The 25,822-nt window shown below is 45.3% G+C and overlaps 1 protein-coding gene across 1 annotated transcript in view; it reads left to right on the plus strand.

Moving 5' to 3' along the window:
• Positions 1 to 25,822, plus strand: part of MAN2A1 (mannosidase alpha class 2A member 1) — a 1,346,034-nt gene that overhangs the window by 1,006,363 nt on the left and 313,849 nt on the right. The window contains exon 16 of the mRNA XM_069625484.1: positions 8,803 to 8,917. Within this exon, the coding sequence (XP_069481585.1) occupies positions 8,803 to 8,917 (115 nt within the window). The remainder of the gene's footprint in view (positions 1 to 8,802; positions 8,918 to 25,822) is intronic.

The following is a 25,822-nucleotide window of genomic DNA, read 5'->3' on the forward strand; positions in this document are numbered from 1 at the left end:
ACAGTCCCGAACCGCGAATCATCACGGCCATTAAGGGACCCATTGTCACAGCAACCGGAGACCTAGGAGACATCACCCGCAACTCCTCATTCTTCAAGAGATTGTATCTAGAGGAACCCGAGACACAAGAAACACCTAATGAGAACATTAGTGAGGAAGAAGAAACAGAGCCCCCAGTGGAATCAACCGGCGAGAGCCGCAGATCACCAGGGAGACCCCCTCGGACAATAAAGAAGCCAATGAGACTCATCGAACAGATGTAATTGGACTTTCATGTTAAGCACGGGGGAGGTGTTGTATATGGAAAAGGACATGGCCCCTTTAAGAGGACCAAGGCAAGGGGAGCGGGAGGAAAGAGGAAGGAAGGCAGAATGTGTGAGAGTCGAAATAAAGCAAGTTGACAGGACGTCAGGCTCCGTATCTTTAATATGGTGTGTGCATGAGTGATGCGCATGGCAGGCCTAACAAATGCGAAAATCCCATTTGAAAAACGCTTTGTAAGTCAGACCCCAGGTCTGGCTCCTCAGGCACAATCACTTCCTCTAAGAATGCTGAAGGTCAGTGGCTGGTGCTGATGCTTTTTCTGTATCTTGCAATAAATACTCATTTATATTCTGAAAGATGATGGCACAAAAATTACAATGAGACCTTTGCATTTTCTATACTATGCTATGGACACAAATATGACCTTCACATTCGCAGTGATTCTGTTGTCGGTGTCCACCAGTTCACAGTCCAGCAAAGTGCGCCGAGGTCAGTTAAGTCAGTGAAAGAGAAACTCCTCCTCTTGGGCCTGTCATCAGCTCTCTTCTCATACTGGAAATCTGCATGTAGAGCTACCCAAGGAGCGTTTTACTTACTATCCGTGTGTCAGCGCCCATTGTCCGCACTCTTAGACCTCCATGCTGCACTAGTGACTAGAGACCACACTGGCATTTCAACTCAGACAGCGCCAGTTGTCTGCAGAATGGTTATTTGTGTGCACTAATAGCACGCACGTGCTGCAGTCCAGGTAAAATATATACATTTAGGCTCTAGTTGCCCAAATAGATCAGAGGTCCCCAACCTTTTGTGGGCAATGAGCAACATTTGGTTATCAAATAACGGAACATATTGTCTTTCAGGAGTTTGCAAAATGATTGCAACGGTAGCAAGTGGAATTTGGGAAATGAAATGTATCAATGTGCCGCAATTTAATAGTAAGTGGAGGTCCAAATCCAGACCAGGCAACTTTGTTCTAGTTTTTAACTGAATTTGAGATTAGGTTGATGTTTTCAAGGAATGTAAGTGACAAACGGGGCATTTATAATCACAAAAGACCATTAACACTTGTAAAAACCTATTTGATTTAAAGTGTACTTTACTGGGGCTTTAGGGTTATTGTCCAAGAAATATTTGGGAAACATAGTGGCAAATGATGCATCTGTAATCATGTTGGGGCAGTAATTCTAGTCACACAGTCAAGCATTCAAATACTGCTGTGCAGAGTGGTTAGGTAGTTCTACCTTTTGAAATTAGAAGTGGCGGCTGGTGAAATGTTTAATTGGAGAGGCGTGAATATTTGCTCAGACTATGGGTAAAAAGCAACAGTTTGCTCTCTATTTTGTATGGAAGTGTATGCAAAAAGCTCAATAGATGCAAGGTCCCAACAGTGCACAGGAGCATTTTTCAATGTGTGTTCATGAGGCCTTTGCTGACAACATAATTCCATTATAAAAACCATTTTTATCCATGCCCTGCCCATGCATGTACAAACAGGCTGCACCAATATATGCCAGTGTTACCATAGAATAACGCTAGGAAACACATTCAATGCCACAGAAAGAAAGTGTATCCAGATTGGCTGTAACAATGAAGGCCAGTCTAGCCACTTAATGATTTGTTTGCTTTTTATCCTTGATGCCCAGTACAAAACTGCCATATCACACAAAAAATATATGGCTAGATAGGCACCGCCAATGTACGCCCCGTCTAGCCATGTAATAACACTTGTTTGCTTTCTGCCTAAAGCACACTAGAGAATCTTTACTGTGCATCAAGGGTAAAGCGAAAAACAATTCTATGCCTCCAGCAGCCTGCAAACCTAAATTTAGTGACCAGCTCCCCCTTCATGCTTGAATGCACACCTGCTCTCATATGACATGCAAACTCTTCACCCGCACATTCATACATCATTCAAACTACTTCCATGCATGCATACATATAAACAAACATACACACGCACATATTTACAAACATACAAAAACAATTCATACACTTACCTGCTTGCACCCTCAGTACGTGCTAAATAGAGGGCCGGATGGCACACCCCTCTTCTCTATAGTGAAAACACACTGATTGACAGGAGAGAACTCAGCGTGTGATTGCGGGGCCAGAATTCTGATCCCCCACCATCCTCTCATTATGGTGAGCTATGTTTGCTCCGCATTACAAACAAAATATGTAGCAGGGACACACCCCTTCTCAGAGGCAGGCTACACAGTGCCCGGTGATGATAAAGCACACTGGTGGACTGCTACCTGCTAGTCAATCCAGTAGTCACCCCCCAGCTGATAGTGAGGATATGCCAATGGCAAGGAGTATGGAAAATTGTTGATAAATATGCGTGATTGCATTAAATGTAAATCTTGCCTGTATAAGTTAGGCATATGCAAATGATTCAATGATGGACAATTGGCCATGCATGCCACCTATTGATCAATGATCCACATTTTAACTGTTCATGGGTACAGAAAAATACAATTACTCACAAGGCACAAACATGGACCTATGGGTCACTTATTTTGCCCATCTAGCTCCCTATCAGAGAACTTTATTTAGTAGCAGAAGGTTTGCTGACTACACCAAAGGCCAGATGGGTAAAATGGGCTTCAAGCAGCCAAGCTGGAAGTATCTCCCCACTCAAATCTGCCATAATCTCAAACCAGAGGTTTGTCATAATATCAAAACACTTCTATTTCTATAGCAATTAGGTTGGTACATGCATCTGGTTTTGAGGGTTTTTTACAGCGCCAAGATGCCTTTGCAAGTGTACACTGGCTGTATAAAAAACATTTATCATACAACAACGAGACCATTTCTTTGGCGTATAGAACATTTCTAAGAAATGATGTGATTGATGAATACACACACAAATCTTGCATGTACAAAAATGCCAATTGGAACTTCGGTAATTTTCACTCATTTGCTCATTATGCACCTTCTATTAGCATCCCTATTTCACCCTAACATGATACTAAAAGGAGAGGCCCAGTTGGTTACTGTGCTTCCTGGACAAAGTTAAGTACCTTCTCCAGCTAATGCTCCTGCTCCAACTGATGTTGCGATTGTGGAGAGTTGACAAGATAGACAGCCCTTGTAATTGAGGGTTCAATTGATGGTTTTACTGATCATTACAGCAGCAGTAGCATTGTTCATCCCTAAGCTTGCCAGGTTTCCCTAGGTTTTAGCCTCAGGTTCTCCTGAAAGCCCACCTCATTGGGTCAATGCACATTGCACACCCAAACCGCACTGGCAGTGTGGGTGCTGCAGGAGGTGGTTCTGGCTTTTGATTTTATTAGATAGATCTTCATACAGCCGCCCAAATCTATAGGCTCAACATCATGAGCTTACTACCAGACTCTGCTATGCGGACCCATATGACCACCCAACCCCTGTCCTACAGCCTACCGTGATGATGCCTCCACAGCAAGTCCTATGTCATCTACCTGCTAGCTTTCCCTCGCTTTCCTGGTTCATCCTACACTGCCATTCCTCTCGCATTACTGTAGCACCTCCTCCTTCTTGGCATCCCTACAGCAGCCCAGAACAACGGGCGAGCAGCATTTTAGGGTGCTGTGAGCAACATGTTGCTCCCCAGCTTTACGTTGGGGAAAACTGGAATAGATGGTAAGCAACAAGCCTGACTGTTTCATCCAAGGCACACTACATTTCATTCCAATGCAAACAAAAGGGTAAACAAATAATTAAATGCCCACTTTTGCAGCTGCCTACATATGTCTTTGACCCCTCAATGTTATGGCATACATTTAAAATGGGCCTGTTAGAAGAAATGGCCGGCTCTGTGGCACACAGCACAAACAGACTTATGATCTCTGACGGGAGTTGTGAATGTCCCTGGAAGTTGGGCACTGGCTCTTGGAGGCCCGCCTAAAATAAAATGAGTGTTCTTTCTTCTAAATATATCATCACCTAAAGTGCCAAAATACATCTGTGCTGGAGGCTCCCAGTCAGAGCTTTACTGTAGCATTGAACATGTCTGCTGGTCACCAGGTTTTCTATTTGTTCCTTGTATATCGATGGGGCCACTCAAGCATGCTATGAGCGATTTTCCAAAAACAGCGAAGTGAATCTTTAACTCTTTCTGGTCTGGAGCCTTAGGTAGAAATACTTCACTGCGGCCTGACACCACAATCTTAAATATGCACCTGCCAGACAAGTCAGCATGGACAGCCCAGTGTGGCAGACAGAAACCACTCCGTGCTCACTGGAGATGCTGTTTTAATCACAAAAGCAGTCATAGCTGCGGTCTAATGTAGGGTAAACTGCTATAAAAAAGGCAATGGTTATTCTGGGTAAGTAGAAGAGTTCACTGTATTTACACAGGTATACCGTTGCACCCCTAGTGTAGAGTGACCGGTGCTGGTCCTCAGCAGGAGCTGCCACCAATGTGCCATGGGAGTGGGTTAGGGAGCAGATTTTGCCCCTTCCTTTGAATACTCCTTCACCTCAATAGCTGAGGGCTTTGGAAAGATACTCTTCCCAAAAGAGGTCCTGATTAATTCTTCCTTAAGTCCTCAATAGTCCAAAAGTAAATTAAAGGAGAGAAGCCTGCTTTAAGGGGTCCAATCCGTGTTCTTGTGACAAGTGGTCTTTGCTTTCTTGCATCATACCCACATTGCTTTTTGGTAAAGGAAGTGGAGGAGACCAGCATGAAGGAGAGGTACAGAGAGAAACAAGATGATGGAAACTTTCTCCAACTGTGCTGAGCTCCCTCTGGCTGCACTAACACCACCCCTTCTCAGACCCGTAACATCAAAGGGCCATTGGTATGCAGCACCCTGTTGTGAGGCTAGTCCTTTTGTGTAGGGTGTGCCCTTTGATTCCGGTTTCTCAGGATAGCTCCTACTGAAGGGCTGTCTTGCTGAAGAGTTACCCAACCTCACAAGGATCAAAAGAGGCAACTCCCACTTGCTCCTGCCCTGCTGTTTGCAGTAGAGATGGTCAGTCTAGCGAGAATACATGCAGCCTGTCCATTGCTGGTCTGGGTTCCCAGGACAAACCTATGTATGATGATACCAATCCGGTGTGGCTTTAATAATTACGAGCCACACCAGTCACCAAACCCCAACGCTGATCTTAAAGTTTACAACTGCCACCAGAATAGTAACTCTGTTATGTGGTTTTGGAACAAGGGTACCTATTTAAAAAGCAGCCTCTGTGCTGAAGTGTCAATGTTGTCACCCCAGCTCTCACCTGTGACCTCTGCACCTGCTTTGTGTCTCTGGAGAGCAGGTGCTTCAGATCAGGATACTGATGCAGCAGGGCCCAGGCGTATACTTTGCTTTTGCATGGACTTTGAGGAAAGTGAGACTGGTTAGCAGACCACCCTTTCTGAGCAGCCTTCCTATGTACGAGAGGAATTCGCGTGCACCAGTATTTGGAAGACTGGCTAATCAGAGTGAATTCTCCAGGTCAGACATTACTCCTTCTTCTATTAGACCATGTTCTTATTGGTGCTCCATCAATGCTAAAAAGTCTATCCCGATACAAAGGCTGGAGTTCGTAGGATTTTTATGGGATTGTCCGGTTGGAAAAGAGATTCAAATACAAGAATGAGTGGTAGAGGGCTTAGCCACAGCACATCTTTTCTTGACCACAGTCTGACCTCGGCATGGTGGTTTGAGCACCTTCTGGGGCTCATGACGCTGTACATACTAGCAGTGCCCATGGTGAGACTGCACATGTGCCGCACACAGCTTAATTTGGCTGTACATTGCGGCCAAATGAGGGATGCACAGGACAAGCAGGTTCAGATCCTTTACTGTCTCCAGGACTGTCTCCTCTGGTGGTCGAACATTCATAAATTATTATTCACAACGTCCTAATGCAGATTTCCTTTCAGGATCCTCACCGAGGAAGATGCTGGTCCGTGCGCGGATATGTTCTTGGCTTCGCGTAGCAAAACAATGAATTCAAAACCCACCTGGGCTCCCCGATTCAGGACTCCCCATCAAAAAGATGGGAATCATTTAATAACCTGTAACCTGGATTCTGAAAACTAATCATGAAAGATCAGAACAGAAGAGGATACGGGAGATTCAATAGAAATATGTTGATCTGTACCTCCTTTTTATACCCTGTGGATAGAGAAATCAAATAAAATTACTATTTTTTCATCTATGAAGCAGCCTTTTTTGAAGTAATCCCAAGTACCTCTCTAGAGGGCGAACTAAAAACAAAAATTAAAATATTTTGTGAAAATATCCCCACAGAATTAATCAACCTGAGTTCTATTGTGTGAATGTATAAGGGTACACTCAGGCTTGAGACCCGTTTCCTTGGTCCTTTTGTGTCAAGTGCGAAAGAAAGCAACCATCTTTCAAAAGTACACCTTTCATCGGGTTGCGTCGTAGTCTTCCTAGCCGACTCCTTTATCATGGATTGGTCAGGAAAGTATCTTTACACATATCCTCCCTTTCCTCTAATTCCCTGGATTTCAGGAACCTTTATGGAAGCCTGCAGTAGCAGTGTATTCTCGTGTCCACTTACTAACATTGGCCGAAATGATTCTTGGGCCTTCTCCTGCTCTCGGCGGGATTATTTCATCTCCTGGCCAGGAACAGAGACCTCTTAATACAACAGGGAGGGGTGGTTCTTCTCCCTTGCCTATCATTGATGAGCGCCTGGTTCCTGAAGAACTAGTTTCTGCCAATGCGGTCATCTCTGATGCTCACCTCTTGGTCAAGGTAGGAAGGAAGGATTCAACAAGCCAATATAAGAGCACTTTGCTCAGGTTTTGGTACTGGTCTCTCCTGAAGGACTGCAATCCTCTTTAGACAATGTTTAGTCTTTCATGACTTTTTTAGTAGTTTGCAGCATTCAGGTTCAGTCCTGTTAAGCATTGTTTGCCATGGCCGCCTACCTTAATTCGTCTGAGATCTTTTCTTTGAAGAATGATAGTAAGCAGCATTTTGAGAGGCTTCATCTCCACTCCACTTTCTGTGAACATCTCCCTTCATGGGATCTTAATTTCATTCTGGCTGCTATTATGTGTGGGCCCCTTAAACCCCTAATTTCTTTAGACTTGGACCTGTTCTCGTGGATAAACATCCTTCTTGGATGCCATTACCTCTGTGAGAAGAGTGACTGAGCTTCAGGCTCTTTTTTTCAGAGAGGCAAGATTGTTCCAGACTGCCAGTTTTCATTCGAAAAATGTCTTCAAATGTTCATTTAAATCAGCAGATTGCTTTGCTGGTCTTCCACCATAGACCTCCCGCTTCCTCAGCAGAGGAGACTGTGCACAGAACTTTAGAGTTTACCTGGAGAGAACACATTCTTTAAGGAAGTCCACCCATCTGGTTATTGCATTCTGGGGTCCATCCCCTGGCAACAGAGCGAGTGAAGCTACAGTCTCTAGATGGATAGTTTCTTGTATTTATACATGCTCATTGTACCAGAGCTAAATCATGCTTCCAGAAACCTGTCCCCATTACAGACATCTGTTGAGCTGCTTGCTACCTGGGCTATTCTTCATGCCTTTGTCAGGCATTGTTCTTTGGGTACCTTCTCCAGGACGGATGCTCTCTTTGGCCAGCAAGTACTGCTTGAACCACGGCCAGGCGTATGTGGTCTCCTCCACCCATTTCATGGATCTCCCAGCCATTTGGGAAGGAGGAGAGAACAGGGCAGTGGAGTACAAAAAAGTATGTTCTTGATGATTCTTGCACTCCTAGTCCTTGCTCTTCCTCCTTCACAACCCCCTTTGAGTTGCTCCCCCCCTCTGCATATGCTGTATCGCAACCTCCGCAGTGGGAAAAAAGGGTGGAACTGTTGTCGGTTGGTGACGCATGGGTAGGGGCACGGCAGGGTGCATGGAGGAATGCTTGTGCATTCAGAGCACTGTTCTTAAAAGCCTTAAATAGTCACCATCCCCTTTTGGAGAAGCTTCTTTTTTATATCCAGCCTGCGGTGAAGGCTATCCCAACCAGTTGTTATGAAGGCAGTACAAGGACCTAGAATCACCAGACTCACCATGAAGATATTTCTTTTGTTTGCTTTGATTGGTAAGTTATTGGGTATTAAGGACTTTAGAGCTTAATGGCTGAACCTTGTGTTTCTGGACAGTTTATCTTCCATGACACCCTCCTCTGTGGTCCCCTTTCTGTTTCTGGGATTTGCGTCTTATTTTGCAGGGACTGCAGTCTCATTTTGCTCCAGTCAGCGTTTTCTCAAATTGCTATGTGGTTTTCTAACAATCCAGTCAGCATGCAGATTAAATGCTTGTGAGGCTTGCTTGTATTTAGAGCCTTGCTTCTAGTTCCTTCCAGTTGGTTTGGTTGAGTGGCCTTTCCTAGTATACATTATGTTTAGTAACATACTTTTAGGTTTGAATAAGACAGATTGTATTTGCTTATTTTCATTTTGTCTAACATTGTTTCTTTGATTTTACGGAGAAAGTCTTAACATTGACTTGGTCCTGTATGTGCAGGGGTATGTTGGAGCTGTCTTTTTGCTTAAAGTAAACTCGTCAGTGCTCAAGGATAATGTAGAAAATCTCAACAATAATACATTTCTTTTCAGCCTTATGTGTTTGCTGAGCCTCCTATCAGAAGAGTCACTCGTGGAGGGATTTTCTCAGAGGTTACTTGCTTTTTCCATCATTTGACACACACAGTACGCCTTTATCATGTCCAAGGTAAGCTGGCCATAACATTTGTTCAGTAAAAGCCCACAATTATTTTTCAGTCTCTGAAAAATGTTTTTTCGAGATAAAATGATGTAATAATAGTAGCGAGAAACACCCTTAGCAATGATTAAGGTATTATCTGCATCTATCACATTGCATGTACAAACATTCTTTTTGACCCAAATCTTATGTTAATTTCCATTAGTCACAAGATATTCTCTAATGAACAGCTTGACTATTTGATTGGTCTTTCACTGATACAATTCTACCTTCTGGAAATTCTTCTGTGCCACAGGCATGTCCCCATTTAGGGTACTGTGTTCTTCGACATGAGGCTCTGAGGGTATTATACCATGCTATGCTCACAATGCACTGGAAGGACGTTCATTGTGTGTTTATCATACGTCTGCAAAGTAGTGTTATAGAACAATACTAAAATAGCAATGTTATAGAACCAAAACCGAGGTTGGCTTGTTTGGACCGAAACATCTTCTTGCATGTTTTTTGGGGTGCGAACTAAAATTTGCCTCCAAAATTACAAATCCTGGATGTATTTCACAGTATAAACTTGGCAGTGAAAGCCACGTCAGTGCCAACGTCCAGGCAGTGTTCTACTCTCTGCGTCTGTTATGACAAGTTCTGTCGTTTATTCCAAGTGAGGACCATGCTGTTGCACTAGGTTCCTTAATAAATTCACATCTGGACTACTGCAACAGCCTTCTTGCTGGAATTCTGGCTAAGCAGCGCCAGAAATTGCAAAGGGCACAGATTGGTATGTCAATTGAGCAGGTCTGCCCATGTTTTTGCTGCCAGCTGGGCTTTCCACTGGCTGGAAGTTGAAGGTAAAATCAGCTTTACCGTGTCTGATCTTCAAGAGGTTCAAGGGTTCTGCCCCTTCATATTTGGGGGATAAACTTAGTTGGTATCGCTCTGGATGTTATGCTCCGGGGAACAATTGCTGTTGAAAATTGCTCGATCCTGCTGTGTTACAAGGGGAGACAGAAGGTTGACCGTTCCAGGTCCCAAATTGTGGGACAGAATCCCTTGAGAAATTAGAGCCTTGTTTTGAAGAGCCCTTAAAACCTTTCTTTTCAAATAAAGGGCCAATAGAGGCTCTCTATGGGGTTTTCAAATACATTCCCCCCCATCTGAAATAATGGGCCCTTTACACTGTCTGTCGGATCTGGTTTGTGTCTTTGCATATCATCTGCACCTCTATACCATTCAATTTGTCCTGGTACACGATTATAGATGCCTCAAATTCAACTAAAACAGTTACAAAAAATGTGTGTTGCTGCCCATAAGGTATATTCATTCATCAGTCTACTGTGATGTCCAAGAACAGTTGTTGATCAGTCGAAACAGACAGCCGGTTGAAAACCATGTTTATGATGGCATATATTATGACTTCACAAACATCAGCTTGCACCCCACCATTCTTCAGTGCTCCAGAAATGTAAAGGTGGAAACCTACTCCTTGGTGTCGTATACCCTGGTTTATAAATGTTAGTGTGACATTGTAGAAAGGAGGAATTTGTGTCTAGAATGTCGGTTTCTGGCTCTGCTCCCTTGCTCCTCCTCATCTGGATTTGCCTTTCTTCGTGCTTCTGTTGTAAATTCTGTGAAAATGACTTTCGCTAGAACTATTCAGGCGAATGGTCTTGGCCATGTTTAGCTTGTAATAGATTTTATTAAGCTTTATACAAAGACATTACAAAGTACTGTGGAGAATCCTGCGGATCCCCCACTAAAACGCTGCCTAAAATATCCTCCCAGGTGGCCAGGAGAGGGCAGACTCTTCCTGGGGGTGGTGTACTGCAGGAGAATCACCTACCTGGTGGAGACGAGGCCCAGGGTAGTGGGGAGACTTTGCAGAGTGGGACACAGTATTTCGCCAGCATTGGATCTTTCATAGATTCAGATGCTTGAATATTCCCCGTCGTCAGACCGGGAATCCTCATTGATTTAAAATAATTATTAAAAATTAAATGTATACATTATTTCCATAGGAACATGAATTTATATTGCCCATGATGGCTAATGAGGCGTTCAATTGTGTAGTCCCTCCACCTCACTTTCTTAAGCTCCGCCATCTTCAGATTTTTTACCGCAGTCTAACAGACAGAAGGAATCCTCCAGCTCTCTGAGCTTTTTCTTTTTTTCTTATGTTAGCAGTTTCTATGTCCTGATCAAGCTCTACTGAGTGTGTGTTTATGGGCTCAGAAAACAAAATGTCGACCTTATTTCGTCAAGTGAAACTCCACTTCACACCATGGTTGACGAACCAACTGCCAAAAAAACTTCCCTGTCCAGGGACTGCACCAGATGCAGGAAGCAACTTGTTTATATGAGGGACCCTCATGAGCAGTGCATCTTCTGCCTTTAACCTCATGACATCCACAAATGCGGCATTTGCAAGACCTTCACCACCAAAACCTTACAAGACAGGCACAGGAGACTTTTGCTACACCTCGAGCCAAAAAGGCACTCTTTTGATGAGGTATCTGTCTAGACAGCCCCTTTTCCATCTATGAAGCCATCTGAGAGGCAAACTTCAAAGAGAGGGGCCTCTTCAGTGGATAGGAGCACTTCCCCTTCACATAAAAGCAAAAGAAAGGTGGAGATGACTTCCCTCACGCCTGCTCTTGGCTCTGGGGACCAGGAAAAACTACCTCCAAAGATAAGGATGCGTTTTCTAAAAACTCTTTGATGGGGGGGGGCAATCGTCCATGAAAACGCCGTCTACGAGCAGCACCAGTGATAAAGGCTTGTCGACGACCAGACCGCCAACGAAGCTGAAAACATCCACGAAGACTCTCCAAACCTCATCATCGATGAACAAGTCCTCGTCGTCGAAATCGGCATCCATGAAGCAATTGTTCGACGAAGGAATCCCATCACTCATCCACAAAGCTCTCGTTGACGCAGCAAAGGGATCATCACTCTTCAACAAAGTCGTTGATGGAGCGATCCGCGCCGATGACGAAGCTGTCAACTCCCTTATCGACTGAGAAAAACAAGCCTAAAACACTGTCTGTGGACATCCCAGTTACACCATCCAATGAGGGCAACTCTGATAAACCAATGGACACGATCCCTTACATCCCAGAGACTCACGAGGAACCAATAGGATCGCAATTGTCTCACTTAAGAGAGATGGCATAGCTTCCAGACAGCATTTTACAGGAAGATTTCTTGCATGCCGAATACTTACATGAGCAACCTGTTCTTACACCTAAGGAGAATAGCCTGCCCTGGCAACCCACACGGAGGAGCCAGCAGATCCGTATGACCCAACACTCATGGAATCAATGCAAAGAATTATTGACAAATTCAACAGGCATCAGAGGCAGAGTAATCAGTCTTCTACTCCGAGAGACATAAGGTTGCCCCAAAGGGACCAATCGCCTCATCATAGCACGCCGAGAAGCTCCCCTCCCAAGAGCAGACCTCATAAAAGGCAGCACTCACTGGAACCTGCTTGCAGATCTATCTATTTATTTATTAGCATTTATAAAGCACGTAGCAGCCCTTGGGGATTGTGGCGCTGTTATAGAGATACTTGCTGGTTACAGAAGATACATAAATCTTAGTGGTTACACAGTATGCAGCAAAAAAAAAACTTAGTTACATGATCTGGGTACCAGAACAAATCAGGAGCAGGACACGCAGTGCTTCACCGACAACAGTCTCCCTACCAAGGTCTTCACCTAGACCAAGACCATGCTCACCTACAAGGGATCCTACAATAGTGCATTTGACTGCTTCGGTCTCAGACTGGCAGGAGGACCCGTTCAGAGACTTCTCAGACTCTGAAGAAGGGGAGATCACTCATGAACCGGACACACAAGGCGAAGGGGATGACTACATCATTGAGAAACCCAGGAAAAAGAATTCTCCAGGAGATCCTCACACTTAGGAACATTGGACCAACACACCTAAAAGGTCGAACTCTGGACTGAATTGCAGATATCAACTGCATATCTTGCATTACGAATACTGAGCAGTGCATGTGGACAGATCATCACCTGATCTCATTCACCATTCAAGATAGTCTTCAAACTAACTTGGCCAGATCCATGGCTCCAGCTGCCCTAACAAGAAACAAAAAAAACGTAACGGTCCCCAATCTCCTACCTTTGCTCCAACCTATCACCAACTATTGTGAAACTACCCTCTGACCCTACTGACCTAGTTGATTTGTATAACAATACCATTAACTCAGCTATAGACTCCATTGCACCACTTAAACTCTGCAAAGAGAAACCTGCATTGTGGTTTACTCCCAGCCTAAAAGCCTTGCACAATGAGAAAAGACAGGCAGAAGCTAGATGGAAAAACAACCCAACTGATCAGACCAAGAGCTGTCTCACTTCCCTGGCCGATAGGTACAAAAAATAAATCATACAAACTAAAGACACATTTAATGAAAGAATGAAAAAGGCCAACTCAAGCAGCAGAGAAATCGCCTCTATCTTAAGGGAATTGGAATCCCTGGTCACTCCCAGTGACACGTGCATTAAAAACTATTCTTGGTGTACTGATAATCAAGATGCCCTTTGCAATAAAATAACCATGCTTCAAGAGAAAATGAGTGCTAAGAAAACCACACTACATAAGATCGCCCTAGAAACGCAAGATGGCATCTTGCAAGAAACTACCACTAAAAAAATTAAACCTAATCACCAATTCAAATTCAATTCTATCTCAACTATTGAGGTTGAAACGATCATCACCTCCCTCAAACCATCCAAATGCCTAGGGGACACCTGTCCAGCACCTATTATTAAAGAAGCCGCCAAGGATCTAGCTCCCTTCCTCACCACATTCATCAATTCCTCCTTCAAAGCATGCTCAGTTACCAACAATTTTAAAGATGCCTGGGTACTACCCCCTACTAAGAAAAACAAATTTAGACCCCAGCATTCCGACCAATTGCAGCCCAATCACAACCATACCTTTTCTTCTCAAAATCCTCGATAAAGCTCCCTATCTCCAGATACAAGCTTATCTGGAGATTAACAACCTATTCGGCACCCGCCAATCAGGCTTCAGACCTACACATGGGACATATACTGCCCTTATTGACATAAAGAATCAACTTGATGACCGGAAAGACAAAGGAGTAGCCTCCATTCTTCTCCTTCTGAACTTATCCGCTGCAATCGACCTGGTCGACCACAAAGTCCTGTGCAACCACCTAAAAACAGCTGCCCACTTCTCCAAGGAAGCCACCACATGGATAAGCTCCTTCCAGGATAACAGATCCATGAGTCTTCTCACCCTCTCCGCAGCAGACCCAGTACCTATTACATGCGCAGTACCACAGGGTCCTGTGTCTCTCCAACCCTGTATAATATATTTACCAAGCCCCTCTTCAACATACTCTACAATCTTGGTGTTTCATATACCAAGTATGCTGACAACCAGATTCTCATTCACATCCAAGGAGACTATGACAAAGATGTAACCATGATCAATAAAATCTACTTAATTATTCAAACATGGGTGGCCACCCACGGCTTATGCCTCAGCGATGAAAAATCAGAGCTCTTAATTGTTGGTTCCTCAAACAGATTGACTAAACTCTCTCCCCAATACAATTCTGTCATTATTGATGGAATTAAGATTAAAGTCTCCAAGGAAGTACAGACCTGTCATGATGCCTGCCCCCGGAAGACCAGATCAGGCCCAGCAGCCCCAGAAGCAGGCATCATGCCACTTGGAGCATGCCCAAAAGCCCCAGTTAGGGGCTGTTTGGGTGCAGTGCTGGCGCCTATGGCGCCAGGCTCATTATTGATAACTTACCTGAAGCAGACCATGCTGCATGAAGACTCAAGCCAAATGAGGCTTAGGAGGGACTATTTTACTGAAGGGACTATTTTGTTACTTGGATGGGGCTGTGGAAGAATACTTACCTGGATCTTCTTCCAAGGCTATTTAAACCACGCCCGGACAGCCACACGTGCTTCGCGTTATTCTGCTTGCTGCAGCGTAATGCTCACCGTGTTTTCAGCAGCTCCAGTCTTCAGCCACGCCCGCTTCAGTCCTGAGACTCCTGAAACAAGAAGAAACGAAGGATAAAGGTTAGAACAGGAGTTTTAACTTTAATCCTTACCTGAATCCTGATCCATTTCGCCACAGAACTGAAAGACAGAAGTCGCTTCGCATTCCTACGGCGCTGCGCTGAACTCACCTACTTGGCGGTACTTCAGCATTCCATCACGCTCTCTCCATCTCGCGGCCGCCCTCCGACACCTAAGGAGACAAAGACCGCAAGGTGAGCAAGGGGACTCTCTAAGGCTTTACAAGCTGCCCCCAAGGACTTACCTGATTTACCACGGGAGGTACTCACCTCATCTCGGGTCAGCGCAGTCAACTCTGCTTCATCGCCGTACCACGGCCCCTAAGTGGAAAACCACAATAGACTTACCTGAATCTTACCAATTGCCATTTGGAAATCTTTGAGTGGATTAATTGGCAACCTGCAAGGAATCGTACAGAGTGAAGATCAGACATTTGAACTCTTATGAACAATTGGACTTTAGAGTCAATACTGGAACTCACCAATTCCTCTACGCCAGTGAAGTAACTGGTCATCAAAGTGCCCCTGCGGTCGACGCAGGATGGAGAGCTCATCCTTCCAAGCCATCAGGTGAGACTAAGGAGGGGACATCAAGAGTGATCTGTGGGAATACAACGGGAGTGGGGAAGGTGGGTTGACACTCAATTCCACGGGTGGTTAATTCCTCTTCTCCTTTGCAGAAGAATATTCTTGCGAGCCAGACAAACTAGGCTGAGCGTGTCAGTCCAGTCAGTCATCTCGGTGCTACACGTCGCGCTGGTGGAAACTACAGCGGCCCAGTTCCGGTCGATGCCCCCGTGGGAACCAGGTGAGCGTAACAGACCTTAGGCTTCTACCTGGACTCCGCTCTCAACCTCAATAAACAAATCAACGCCACAGGCTCTGCCACGAGTTACACGTGTAAACTAATTCATGAAGGTAAACCTTTTCTGTCCACAGAAAGCTGCATCACGATTGCTAGGGCTCTAATCCTCTGCAAGTTGGACTACTGCAATGCCCTATACTTGGGTACCAGTAAACACAATACCAAAAACTCCAGACACTCCAAAACAATGCTTTAAGATCTGCTCTTGGCATCCCCAAAACTCAGCATATCTCCCACGTGAGACGCTCTACCAACTGGCTTTCCATAAATGACAGAATCAAAGTCAAGTCACTCAACCAATGTCTTTCCATCCAAGCGCCACTATACCTCACCGACAGATTCACCAAACATGCCTGAGCACGACCCATCAGAAAGGCTCAATCCAACAGCCTCAGAATTCCCAATTTCAAACTCAAAAAAACAGGAGGCTCTAGCTTTCCAGTCTTGGCAGCACAATTATGGAACTCTATCCCCGATTCCTTAAAAGCCACATCTCCCTTCCACTACTTTAAGACCAATGTTAAAAGATGGCTGCAGTCCCGAAACCTGTGACCACTTGCACATGTATCCCTGTACCCAATCGTGTATATTACCTCCAAGTAACTGTAATTAACGGTAATTAATGTATCTATTGTAAATATGTACACTTCTCCTGCAAAAATGTATTCGTATGTATATGTAGTCCATGCCCATGTCATCTCTAACCATGAACACTGTAATGTGCCCAGATGCCCATGGGCCCGGTGCGCTCTATAAAACAATTAAAAAATCCAATACAACCATACAATACTTCACCACCTGACAATTTGGTATCGTTCCATACGATTATTGGCATGGCGGCAGATCTATTCAAGTTACAAATTACGTCGGAAGAAAATAAGTCAGTTCTATATTAACATAGGGATAAGTGTAAAAGAACAGTCACCGCTATCCCTCTTCTAGATACCATATGGGACTCAGGAGCAAAGATATTGTCTACTCCTCTGTCCACACCTTCACTCGTCTCACGACCAGAAAAGAAGTACAAAGCCCCGGACACGGCACCACTATGCCTAAGAGGGCATACTAAGCCAGATTCCGTAATCACAGTGGCAGCCAGGAAAAAATGGGATAACTTTTCATCGCCATTATCAGCCCCACCTGATAAAGAAGGGTGTAAATTGGAGGCAATGGGCGGAAAAGTGTCTTCGTCAGCTTCCCTTACCATCAGGGCGGGCAACACGCTAGCCATGACAGCGTGACTGGATCTTGAGCTATGGCTTCGTATGTCTAAGTTATCCAAACATTTACCAGCGGAATTTCAGGAAGAAGCTAAAGCAATCATTTCGGACGGTGGAGCTATGTCCGATCATATGATTGACGCATCGGTGGACGTAGCAGAATCAGGTTTTCGGCAAATGGCCCATGGTACGCTCCTGAGAAGGCAAGCCTGGATGAAGGCAACAAACTTCAGGCAGAGGTCCAAGCTCAAATTTTGGATATGCCCTTTGATAGGCACGATCTCTTTGGGAAAAAGATTGATGACAAGCTCAAAGGAATAAAAACGGACACTGATGCAGCTCGAGCCATCAGTTCTCTTAAAGATGAGGAGCACATATCCTTTCGACCCTTTCGATGATCATCGTCCAAATACAGAGGAGCTAACCGTCCATCCTACAGTCAAAAGTAACATGGCAAAACCTTTCAAGACCACAGATACCATCAGTCGACGACCAGGTACAGCCAAAGGGGGAGACGTGGCTCTAACCAGGCCAAAACTCAAAGCAAACAAAATTGACAACTCCTATCTTCCCCTCCCACGTCACACCCCGGTGGGGGGGAAGAGTAAGCCGCTATTACCAACGCTGGCGGAGGATAACATCAGACAAGTGGGTGTTGCAAGTGATTCTCGAGGGTCACACTATCGAATTTTTGGATCAACGTCCATCCCTCCCTCCCATTTCATGCAAGGTGCATCTCATGAAAACTATTAAATTGGAAATTTGCAAGCTGCTTCAAAAAGCAGCCATAGAACCGGTTTCAGACCATCAAATGGGAAGAGGCTTCTACTGCCGGTTTTTCCTTGTGAGAAAAAAGAACGGTCAGTGGAGACAGATATTAGATTTGAGAGCGCTAAACAAATTCATCACGCGCATCAAATTAAGATGACATCCTTATAGAAATGCCCTACCATGATTAAACAAACACGATTTCATAGCTGCCTACTTTCATATTCCCATCCACCCCGACCACAGAAATTTCCCCAGATTTGCAATAGGGGAGTGTCATTTTCAATACCGTGTTCTACAGTTCTGTTTAAGGTCAGTACCGAGAGTTTTTACCAAGTGTCTAGCACTGGTGGCAGCTAAACTCAGACAAACTGGAACGGAGGACGTTCCATAGCTGGACGACTGATTAATAAGGAAAGGCGCATTCAAACTCGCAACCACAGCGGTCACAAAAACAATTAACCTGCTGAAGGGGCTAGGTTTCTCAATTAACAAAGCTGAATCCTGTCCAATACCCGACAAGACAGTGCTCTTTCTGGGAGCAGAACTCAACACCAGCATACCCAGGATAATGCCTTCAACAGACAGGATATCAGCAAGACTCCAACTGACCTCATGGTTCCAAGACAATGTAACAGCCACAGTACGCTCTTTCAAGTCACTCCTGGGCATGATTTCCTCATGTATATTTCTCATACCAAATTGCAGACTCTGCAGGAGGCCGATTTAAGAGACCCTGGACCGCCAATGGCGACAAGCCATCAGGTCATGGGAAGATGCCCTCCAACTCCCAGGAGCCTACCACAAAGCACTCCAATGGTGTACACCTCAAAATATGTTGCAGGGAATACCTTTCCAAGCTTCGACATCAACCCTTCTCCTCAGAACAGATGCATCGCTATCAGGCTGGGCGGCACACCTGGCAGATCTGCAAACAAAGGGTGCGTGGTCAGATCAAGAGTCCAATCTACATATCAATGTTTTGGAAATCAGAGCAATACGCTGGGCACTAAAAGTCTTCCTCCCCTTACTAGCAGGGCAGGTGGTAACCATCCAGATGGACAACACAACCTCCATGCATTATACCAACAAGCAAGGAAGCACGAGATCGGAGATGTCCCAAGAAGCACAGAGGCTTTGGACTTGGACGCTACAGCACAAAGTTCAGATCAAAGCAGAAAATCTACCGGGAGTTGACAACGTCTTGGTAGACAAGCTGAGCAGAGACTACACAACTTCCCACCAATGGGAGCTCGATGATGCAGAAGTTCAACTGATATTTCTCGAGTGGGGGCTTCCGGATATCGACCTCTTTGCCACAAAAAGCAACAAGAAATGTCACATGTCCGCCCCCAGATATCCAGAACACCTGTCACTATGGGATGCCTTCTCAGTGAATTGGACAGGCAAGTTCCTGTATGCTTTTCCGTCGATTCCTCTGATAGCGCGAGTACTTCGCAGATTGAAGGAACAGCCGTGCACAATGATACTAAAAGCACCAGATTGGGATTGTCAAGTTGGTACCCAACCCTACGACACTTGTCCCAGTGGCCCCCTATTCACCTCAAAGCTCACCAGAGCCTTTTAACTAAGCAGAATCACAAGGTTCTCCACAACAACCGAGCGAGCCTGTCGCTGAAGGCGTGGTTCCGGAGCAGCAGAAATGAGCTAATTTGACTCTTCCTTCAGAATGCTGGGACATAATTAAGGCCTCTAGGGCTCCGTCCACACAGACCACATAGATCCGAAAATTGACTCGTTTCAATTAGTGGTGCGAGACGTCACTGGTGCGCTAGCATACGTGTTACACCTAGCTAAAGCGGGGCTCTCCCTGGCCTCCATCAAGGTGCATTTGTCCGCCATATCGGCCTACACGTCAAATCCAAATAAACCATCCTTGCTTACCCGCCCGGCTATCAAGATTTTTCTGAAAGGATTGCTGCGTACTTTTCCACCTACACCAACACCAGTTCCTTCGTGGAGCCTGAACACGGTCCTGTCAGCGCTCATGGAATCACCATATGAACCTATACATAGGTGTGAAATGACATTTTTAGTTTTGGAAAACTGCTTTTCTGGTAGCCATCACATCAGCCAGGAGGATTTGTGATATGCAAGCCCTTTTGTCAGAACCTCCATTCACCATGTTCCTAAGGGACCAGGTCATTCTTAAAACGCACCCTAAATTTCTGCCCAAAGTGCTATCAGAAATGTCTTTCACGGAGTGAATCGTGCTTCCGACCTTCATGAACCACACATCTTATGCAGAGCGATCGTTACACTCGCTACATGTGGCGAGAGTCCTAAAATATTACATTCACAGGACCAAGGAGTTCCGCTCCTGTACATGGCTTTTCATAGCATCCGCTGGTCGTACAAAAGGACAGCATATCTCGAAACGGAGTCTAGCACATTGGGTGACCCAATGTATTAGTCACTGCCATCAGTCTAAAGGCGATCCTCTCGCCAAACTTCCGTTAGCTCACACAACCAGAGGAAGAGCAGCTTCGGTCGATTTTCACGCAGGAGTATCGATAAAGGACATCTGCAGAGCCGTGACTTGGAGCACACTGCATACGTTCGCCAAGCATTACTGCTTGGATGCAGATGCCAACAAAGAATCCGCGGTTGGTCAGGCGGTCCTCCGCCACCTCTTTGCGTAAGGTAGGAGCAGCCTCCTTTTCACCTGCCTTTTGCCTAGTACATGTGACCTGTTGAGTTGCTATATGCTAGGCGCACTGACACATCTTCAGAATGTATAGTATTGTGGTCATGCTCAACTGCTTGGTATTCTATTCAAGCATCTGAATCTATGAAAGATCCAATGCTGGAGAAGTTTTAGTTGCTTACCTGTAACTGCATTTCTCCAGCATTGGTTTCTTTCATAGATTCACATGCGCCCACCCACCTCCCCTGAGATGCTGCTCCAATTCCCGGCAGTCATCATACATGTAGTCTACACATGGCTCAAAATCTGAAGACGGCTCCCTGGGGCGGAGCTTAAGCCCTGCCACCTCATTGGTTAGGGTCACAAAGGATCAAAGTGAGGTGGAGGGACCTCATTAGCCATCATGGGCAATCTACATTCATTTTCCTATGGAAGTAATGTATAAATTTAATTTTTAATAATTATTTTAAATCACAGAGGATTCCCGGTCTGACGACGGGGAATATTCAAGCATGCAAATCTATGAAAGAGACCAATGCTGGTGAAATACAGTTACAGGTAAGTAACTAAAACTTCTCCATGGAAAGAGATGCTCTTAACAATGGGTTAAAGGAGGAACTGACTTATTGTCATTTTGATATGTCTCGACCTCCTACTTAGGATGGACACTCAAAGGGGGTAATCCAACAAGCTATTGTGTCCAACGAGCAGGTCTTTTGTACCCCTAAAATCTCAGTAAGTAGAAGCGAGTAAAGTTGTTTGTTGGATGTCCATAATCAGGAAGGGAATTGTATCACAGGCTTGTTCGCACAAGTTAAAGAGCTTGCGTGAAAAGAAATCCTTTCTTTTTTTCCCTTTGTTGCATTTAAACTATTGCCGGATTGGTCGTGTGTCTCCTATTAAGAGGGAGAATGTTGTCGGTAAGCTTTAAAGAACTAGAAGCTGACTTTTCTGAAGTGTTACAAGACTTCAACATCAGAGAGGTTGGTTGCGTGTATGAAACTGTTTCCCAATCCATGTTAATGCAGAACGCTGCACCAACAAAAGGGAACACAAGTCTTTAAGTAGAAGTTTAACATCAACAAGAGATTGCGTCCACCTAAATTTGTTTCTAAAGTGAAACCAGACTCTTGTAACATTCAGAACAATTATCAAGCAGTTGTAGAAGTTGCTGAAGTTATGCAAAGAACAAGCATTACCCAAGCCAGTAGGCAGATCCTTTCTAAGGCGAGACCAGCCCAATTAAGATCTGAACACCAACGCTTTGAAGTTGTTGAAGCTGTTGTAAACCCAGAGTCCTCTGATACAAGGGTGACAAAGTTAACCGAGGCTGGAAGAGTGGCACTGCAGCTTTGGGATACCTACTGGAAGCCAGAAGGTGTACATAAGCTGGGGAATGGAGCTGGGTGCTTGTTAAAAGAACTAAACCATAATCTGTGAAGCTGAGACTGTTGAAGCTCGGAGAGAGAGTCGGTCTAGAAGCCGAGACAGATTTTGTGGTACCTGTAAGACCGTCAGAAAAGGCAAAGAGGCTGTCTTTCATATGATGTAGGAAAGAAGAATGCCTTGCCTACCTCTAGATGTCAAAGAGTCTTGTCTAAATTGCCTAAATATATGTACAAAGTATCAAGTTGCAGCAAAAGCAGCAGAACTACGGTTGTCTATAATTTTGTGTGAACATTTCTATTTGAATCTAGTTGAAGTAGTAGTAGACTCTGAGGCAGAGGGGCCTGCTTTCACTGTATCATTGGCAGAAGGGAGGAGAAGGCAAGCCTTAAAAGAAGCATCCTGCCAAATTATATTAAAGACGCTGAAGAGGGTACAGAAGTATTGTTAAAGCCGAAGTGGTACTTTTGTTTGAACTTTATCCATTCTATCCTGGAAGGAGGTTATTCAAGATTACCATTGGTGTTGATTTCTCTGTGAAACCTGGGAACCTTTCAACAAACGAAGAAGGAACTGTTAACAGTGGTTTCTTTGGAACCTTTCAAGAACTGATTTAAGACTTTATTTTCCTTGGATGAAATTGACTCTGGCCATTCCTGGGGAATGGGACCTTACCAGGACAAGTAGAGGTCATCTAAGACGCTGTGTTTTGGTAATCTTTCATTTATGTTGTTTATACTTTATTTTGTTGTTTGGTGTGAGGGCCAGTTTTGTGTATGCTAGGATATTTTCCCTTAGATCCTAGAGTAGGTAGGGAATCCCGTGGTAGAGTGTTCTTAGTTAGGTTTTCTTTGCAACTTTTGTGTACAATAAAATGTCAAATATTAAGAAAACTACAAGCCGTTGTCAGCCTCGCATTACTGACCCCTCAGTACCTTTCCAGGATTTCTGCTCCCCAAAAGCAATTGGATCTCCCGTTTGCTGTGTGTTTTTCCATTGATTTAAGAGATATGGACATGGCCTGGTCACTGTTTTTGTTGCTTCCCCAAACCACATAGTTTTGTATCCTCTAGTAGTCAACAAGCATAACACTTTCCAATACTACTTCCAGTACTAAGGCATGATTGGATTTAACTCTTCAGGTCTGCTTTTTAACAATTTATGGTTAGTACATGGTCTTGAACGTTTGTGAAGCAACATGAAACAATCTGTTTTTTTTTAGACAGGCTAGTGTCTTGTGGGTAAACTTGTAGATGCTGCCTTGATAGAAGCTATGATGTAAGGATTCTGGTGTGTTAGAAAAATTATATAAAATATGTATCGAGGTGTCAAGATGACCACTCCAATTTAATTGCATTCACAGCTTCCATTTGGTTCCAAAGACCTATTTTTAGCTGAGCTGTTTCCCTCGCTGTGATGCTGGAAATGCATCAGAGGGACAGGGCCTCCGTATCCTTGTCCTTTACTGCTCTTTATCGTGTGTTCTGTCATGTTTTCCGCGCAGGAGTTCATGTGAGACTCCTGACGGTGCAGCTCTCCTTTGGTGTGGTGAACGGACCCGCGGGATACCCTTATGGCACCCATGGGTGGGGGTACAACCCTGTGCCCCTAGTGTATGTTTTTGGGCACCTGTGGGTGGCCCGCAGAGCAGGGTATGGGCTGGTGGCAGCTCCATGCTGAATTTGACAGGTGCATGGAGTATCCTCCATTTTGGGATACCCTGGCCCTGCCATTGGAATCAATTGATTTCTGATGGAAAACAAAATTGCCCTTGCGGCCTCTTGCTTTCTATTAGCTATTACCTATTACCTTGTTTTCCCAAAGTCCTGGGAAGCCCTGACTCTGCCCCTTCCCCCTGACTGGCTGTTGGGTGGTAGTGCCATATATGATGGTGTTGTGAAGGCCCGGCCAGACTAGCTGGAGCCTTCCCGGTGATGTATGTTGTGGGTACGTCCTGTGGGTGGGACCTGGGTGAATGGAGAGTGTGACCAATATGCACTTCTTGTTGTGGTTGTCTGGTTTCTGGCATGAGAGACAAAGACTGAGACAGCACTGCCCGAAACTGACCTGAATGTAGTGTGTAGTGTTGAATGGCTGGGTACTTGTCCCAATCCACATTCCTTGTTGTGAGTGTCTGAGCGGGAGAAGGATGGCCTGAATGCACTGCATGCCTGATTGGCTGACTGACTGCATGAATGCCCTTCTGGATGATTGGCTGCTGAGTGTGACCTAGCAGTGTGGATGAGAGACCGAATAGTATATCTGGGGACCTCTCACCACTGGAAATTGTTCAGAAGCTGAAGTCCACTACGACGAGTAACTGGAGTAACTGAAGCTTGACCTTGAAGCCCTGCTGGATGAGAAGAATTGCTGTTGCTCTCCTTCACAATCTGAAAGCTGCTGTGTCTCCAAGGACTGACTCAGAGAGGACCTGGTAAGGCGCCCTCTTCCCGAGCTACGAGGGACCATCGTACACCAGCTGATCTTTGCCAACGCTCCCTGGTAGACAGACCTTCGACAGGCTGCCGACCCGAGACGGGGACTGCCACGGAATATCAAAGAGAAGCACCCGGACTATTGTCCGCCACTGTCGATGACCGCCGTCGCCGACCGGAGCCGCCATGCAGAAATATGGACCAGATTCACGAGTGGGAAATGGACCCTGATCAATTGTCAAAGGTGTTCGAGAAATGGGGGCGGCCTCCGCTGGATCTCTTCGCCACAAAAGCGAACAAGAAGTGCGAGATGTACGCCAGCAGGTGGCCACAGGAAGATTCGGTGGGAGAAGCGTTTTCCTTCCCGTGGACGGGCAAGTTCCTCTACACCTTCCCTCTGTTTCCTCTGATACGGAGAACTCTGCAGTGGATACGCAGGTACAGGTGCCGAGTCATCCTGGTAGCGCCGTGTTGGCCGAGGCAGCCATGGTTTTCCGACCTGCTTCACCTGTCAGCGGATCACCCGATAACGTTCCCGAAGGTGCCCAACCTCTTGTCCCAGGACGAAGGAACGGTGTGGCATCACAATCCGAGAAGTCTCAACCTCACAGCTTGGCTCCTGACTTTTCAGAATTTGGTGCCTTGAACATTCCCTCGGACTGTCGGAAGATATTACAGGCTGCGTGGGCCCTGTCCACCAACAAGTCCTACAGGTGTAAGTGGAGAAGATTCTGTACGTGGTGTCAAGGACAGGCAGGGGTGGAACCTCTGAGGGTTACTCCAGAACAGCTTCTTCCGTATCTACTACATTTAGCGAAGAGTGGATTGTCCTTTTCATCACTAAAGGTTCACCTGGCGGCCATGTCTAGGTTCACAAGAGGAAGGAAATCGACGCCCTTGTTTAGCGACAAGTTAGTGAAGCACTTCATGAGCGGTTTGTTCCGGACGTTCCCCCCCCTGGTTAAGCGTTTTCCACCGACGTGGAGCCTTAACATGGTACTGGCCGGGTTAATGAAACCACCCTTTGAGCCAATGGCCACATCGTCAATGAAGTTTTTATCATCGAAAGTGGCTTTTCTAATAGCTATAACTTCGGCTAGACGGATCTCAGAGTTGCAAGCATTGGTCATAGACCCTCCATATTTCAGATTTTTCAAAGACAAGGTGATTTTGTCAACAAGTCCTCGTTTCATCCCGAAAGTTCCTACGACTTATCATAAACATTCATCCATTGTCCTGCCCACCTTCTTCGCGACCCCCTCATCAGCTGCGGAAAAGGTCTTGCATACCCTGGATGTCAAGAGAGCTCTAAAATTTTACCTTCATCGAACTCAACAACTTCGATCTATGCAGCAACTCTTTGTTGCATATGGGCCTTCGGCAAAGGGGAAGGCAATTTCAAAACAAGGACTGGCCCGATGGGTCTCGTCGACGATTGCCTTCTGTCATTCAAAAGCGAGGAAACCGCTACAAGGATGTCCGAGAGC

This window comes from Ambystoma mexicanum, chromosome 6p, assembly GCF_040938575.1.
Source record: "Ambystoma mexicanum isolate Mex_15411 chromosome 6p, UKY_AmexF1_1, whole genome shotgun sequence".
In the NCBI taxonomy this organism is placed as follows: Eukaryota; Metazoa; Chordata; class Amphibia; order Caudata; family Ambystomatidae; genus Ambystoma; species Ambystoma mexicanum.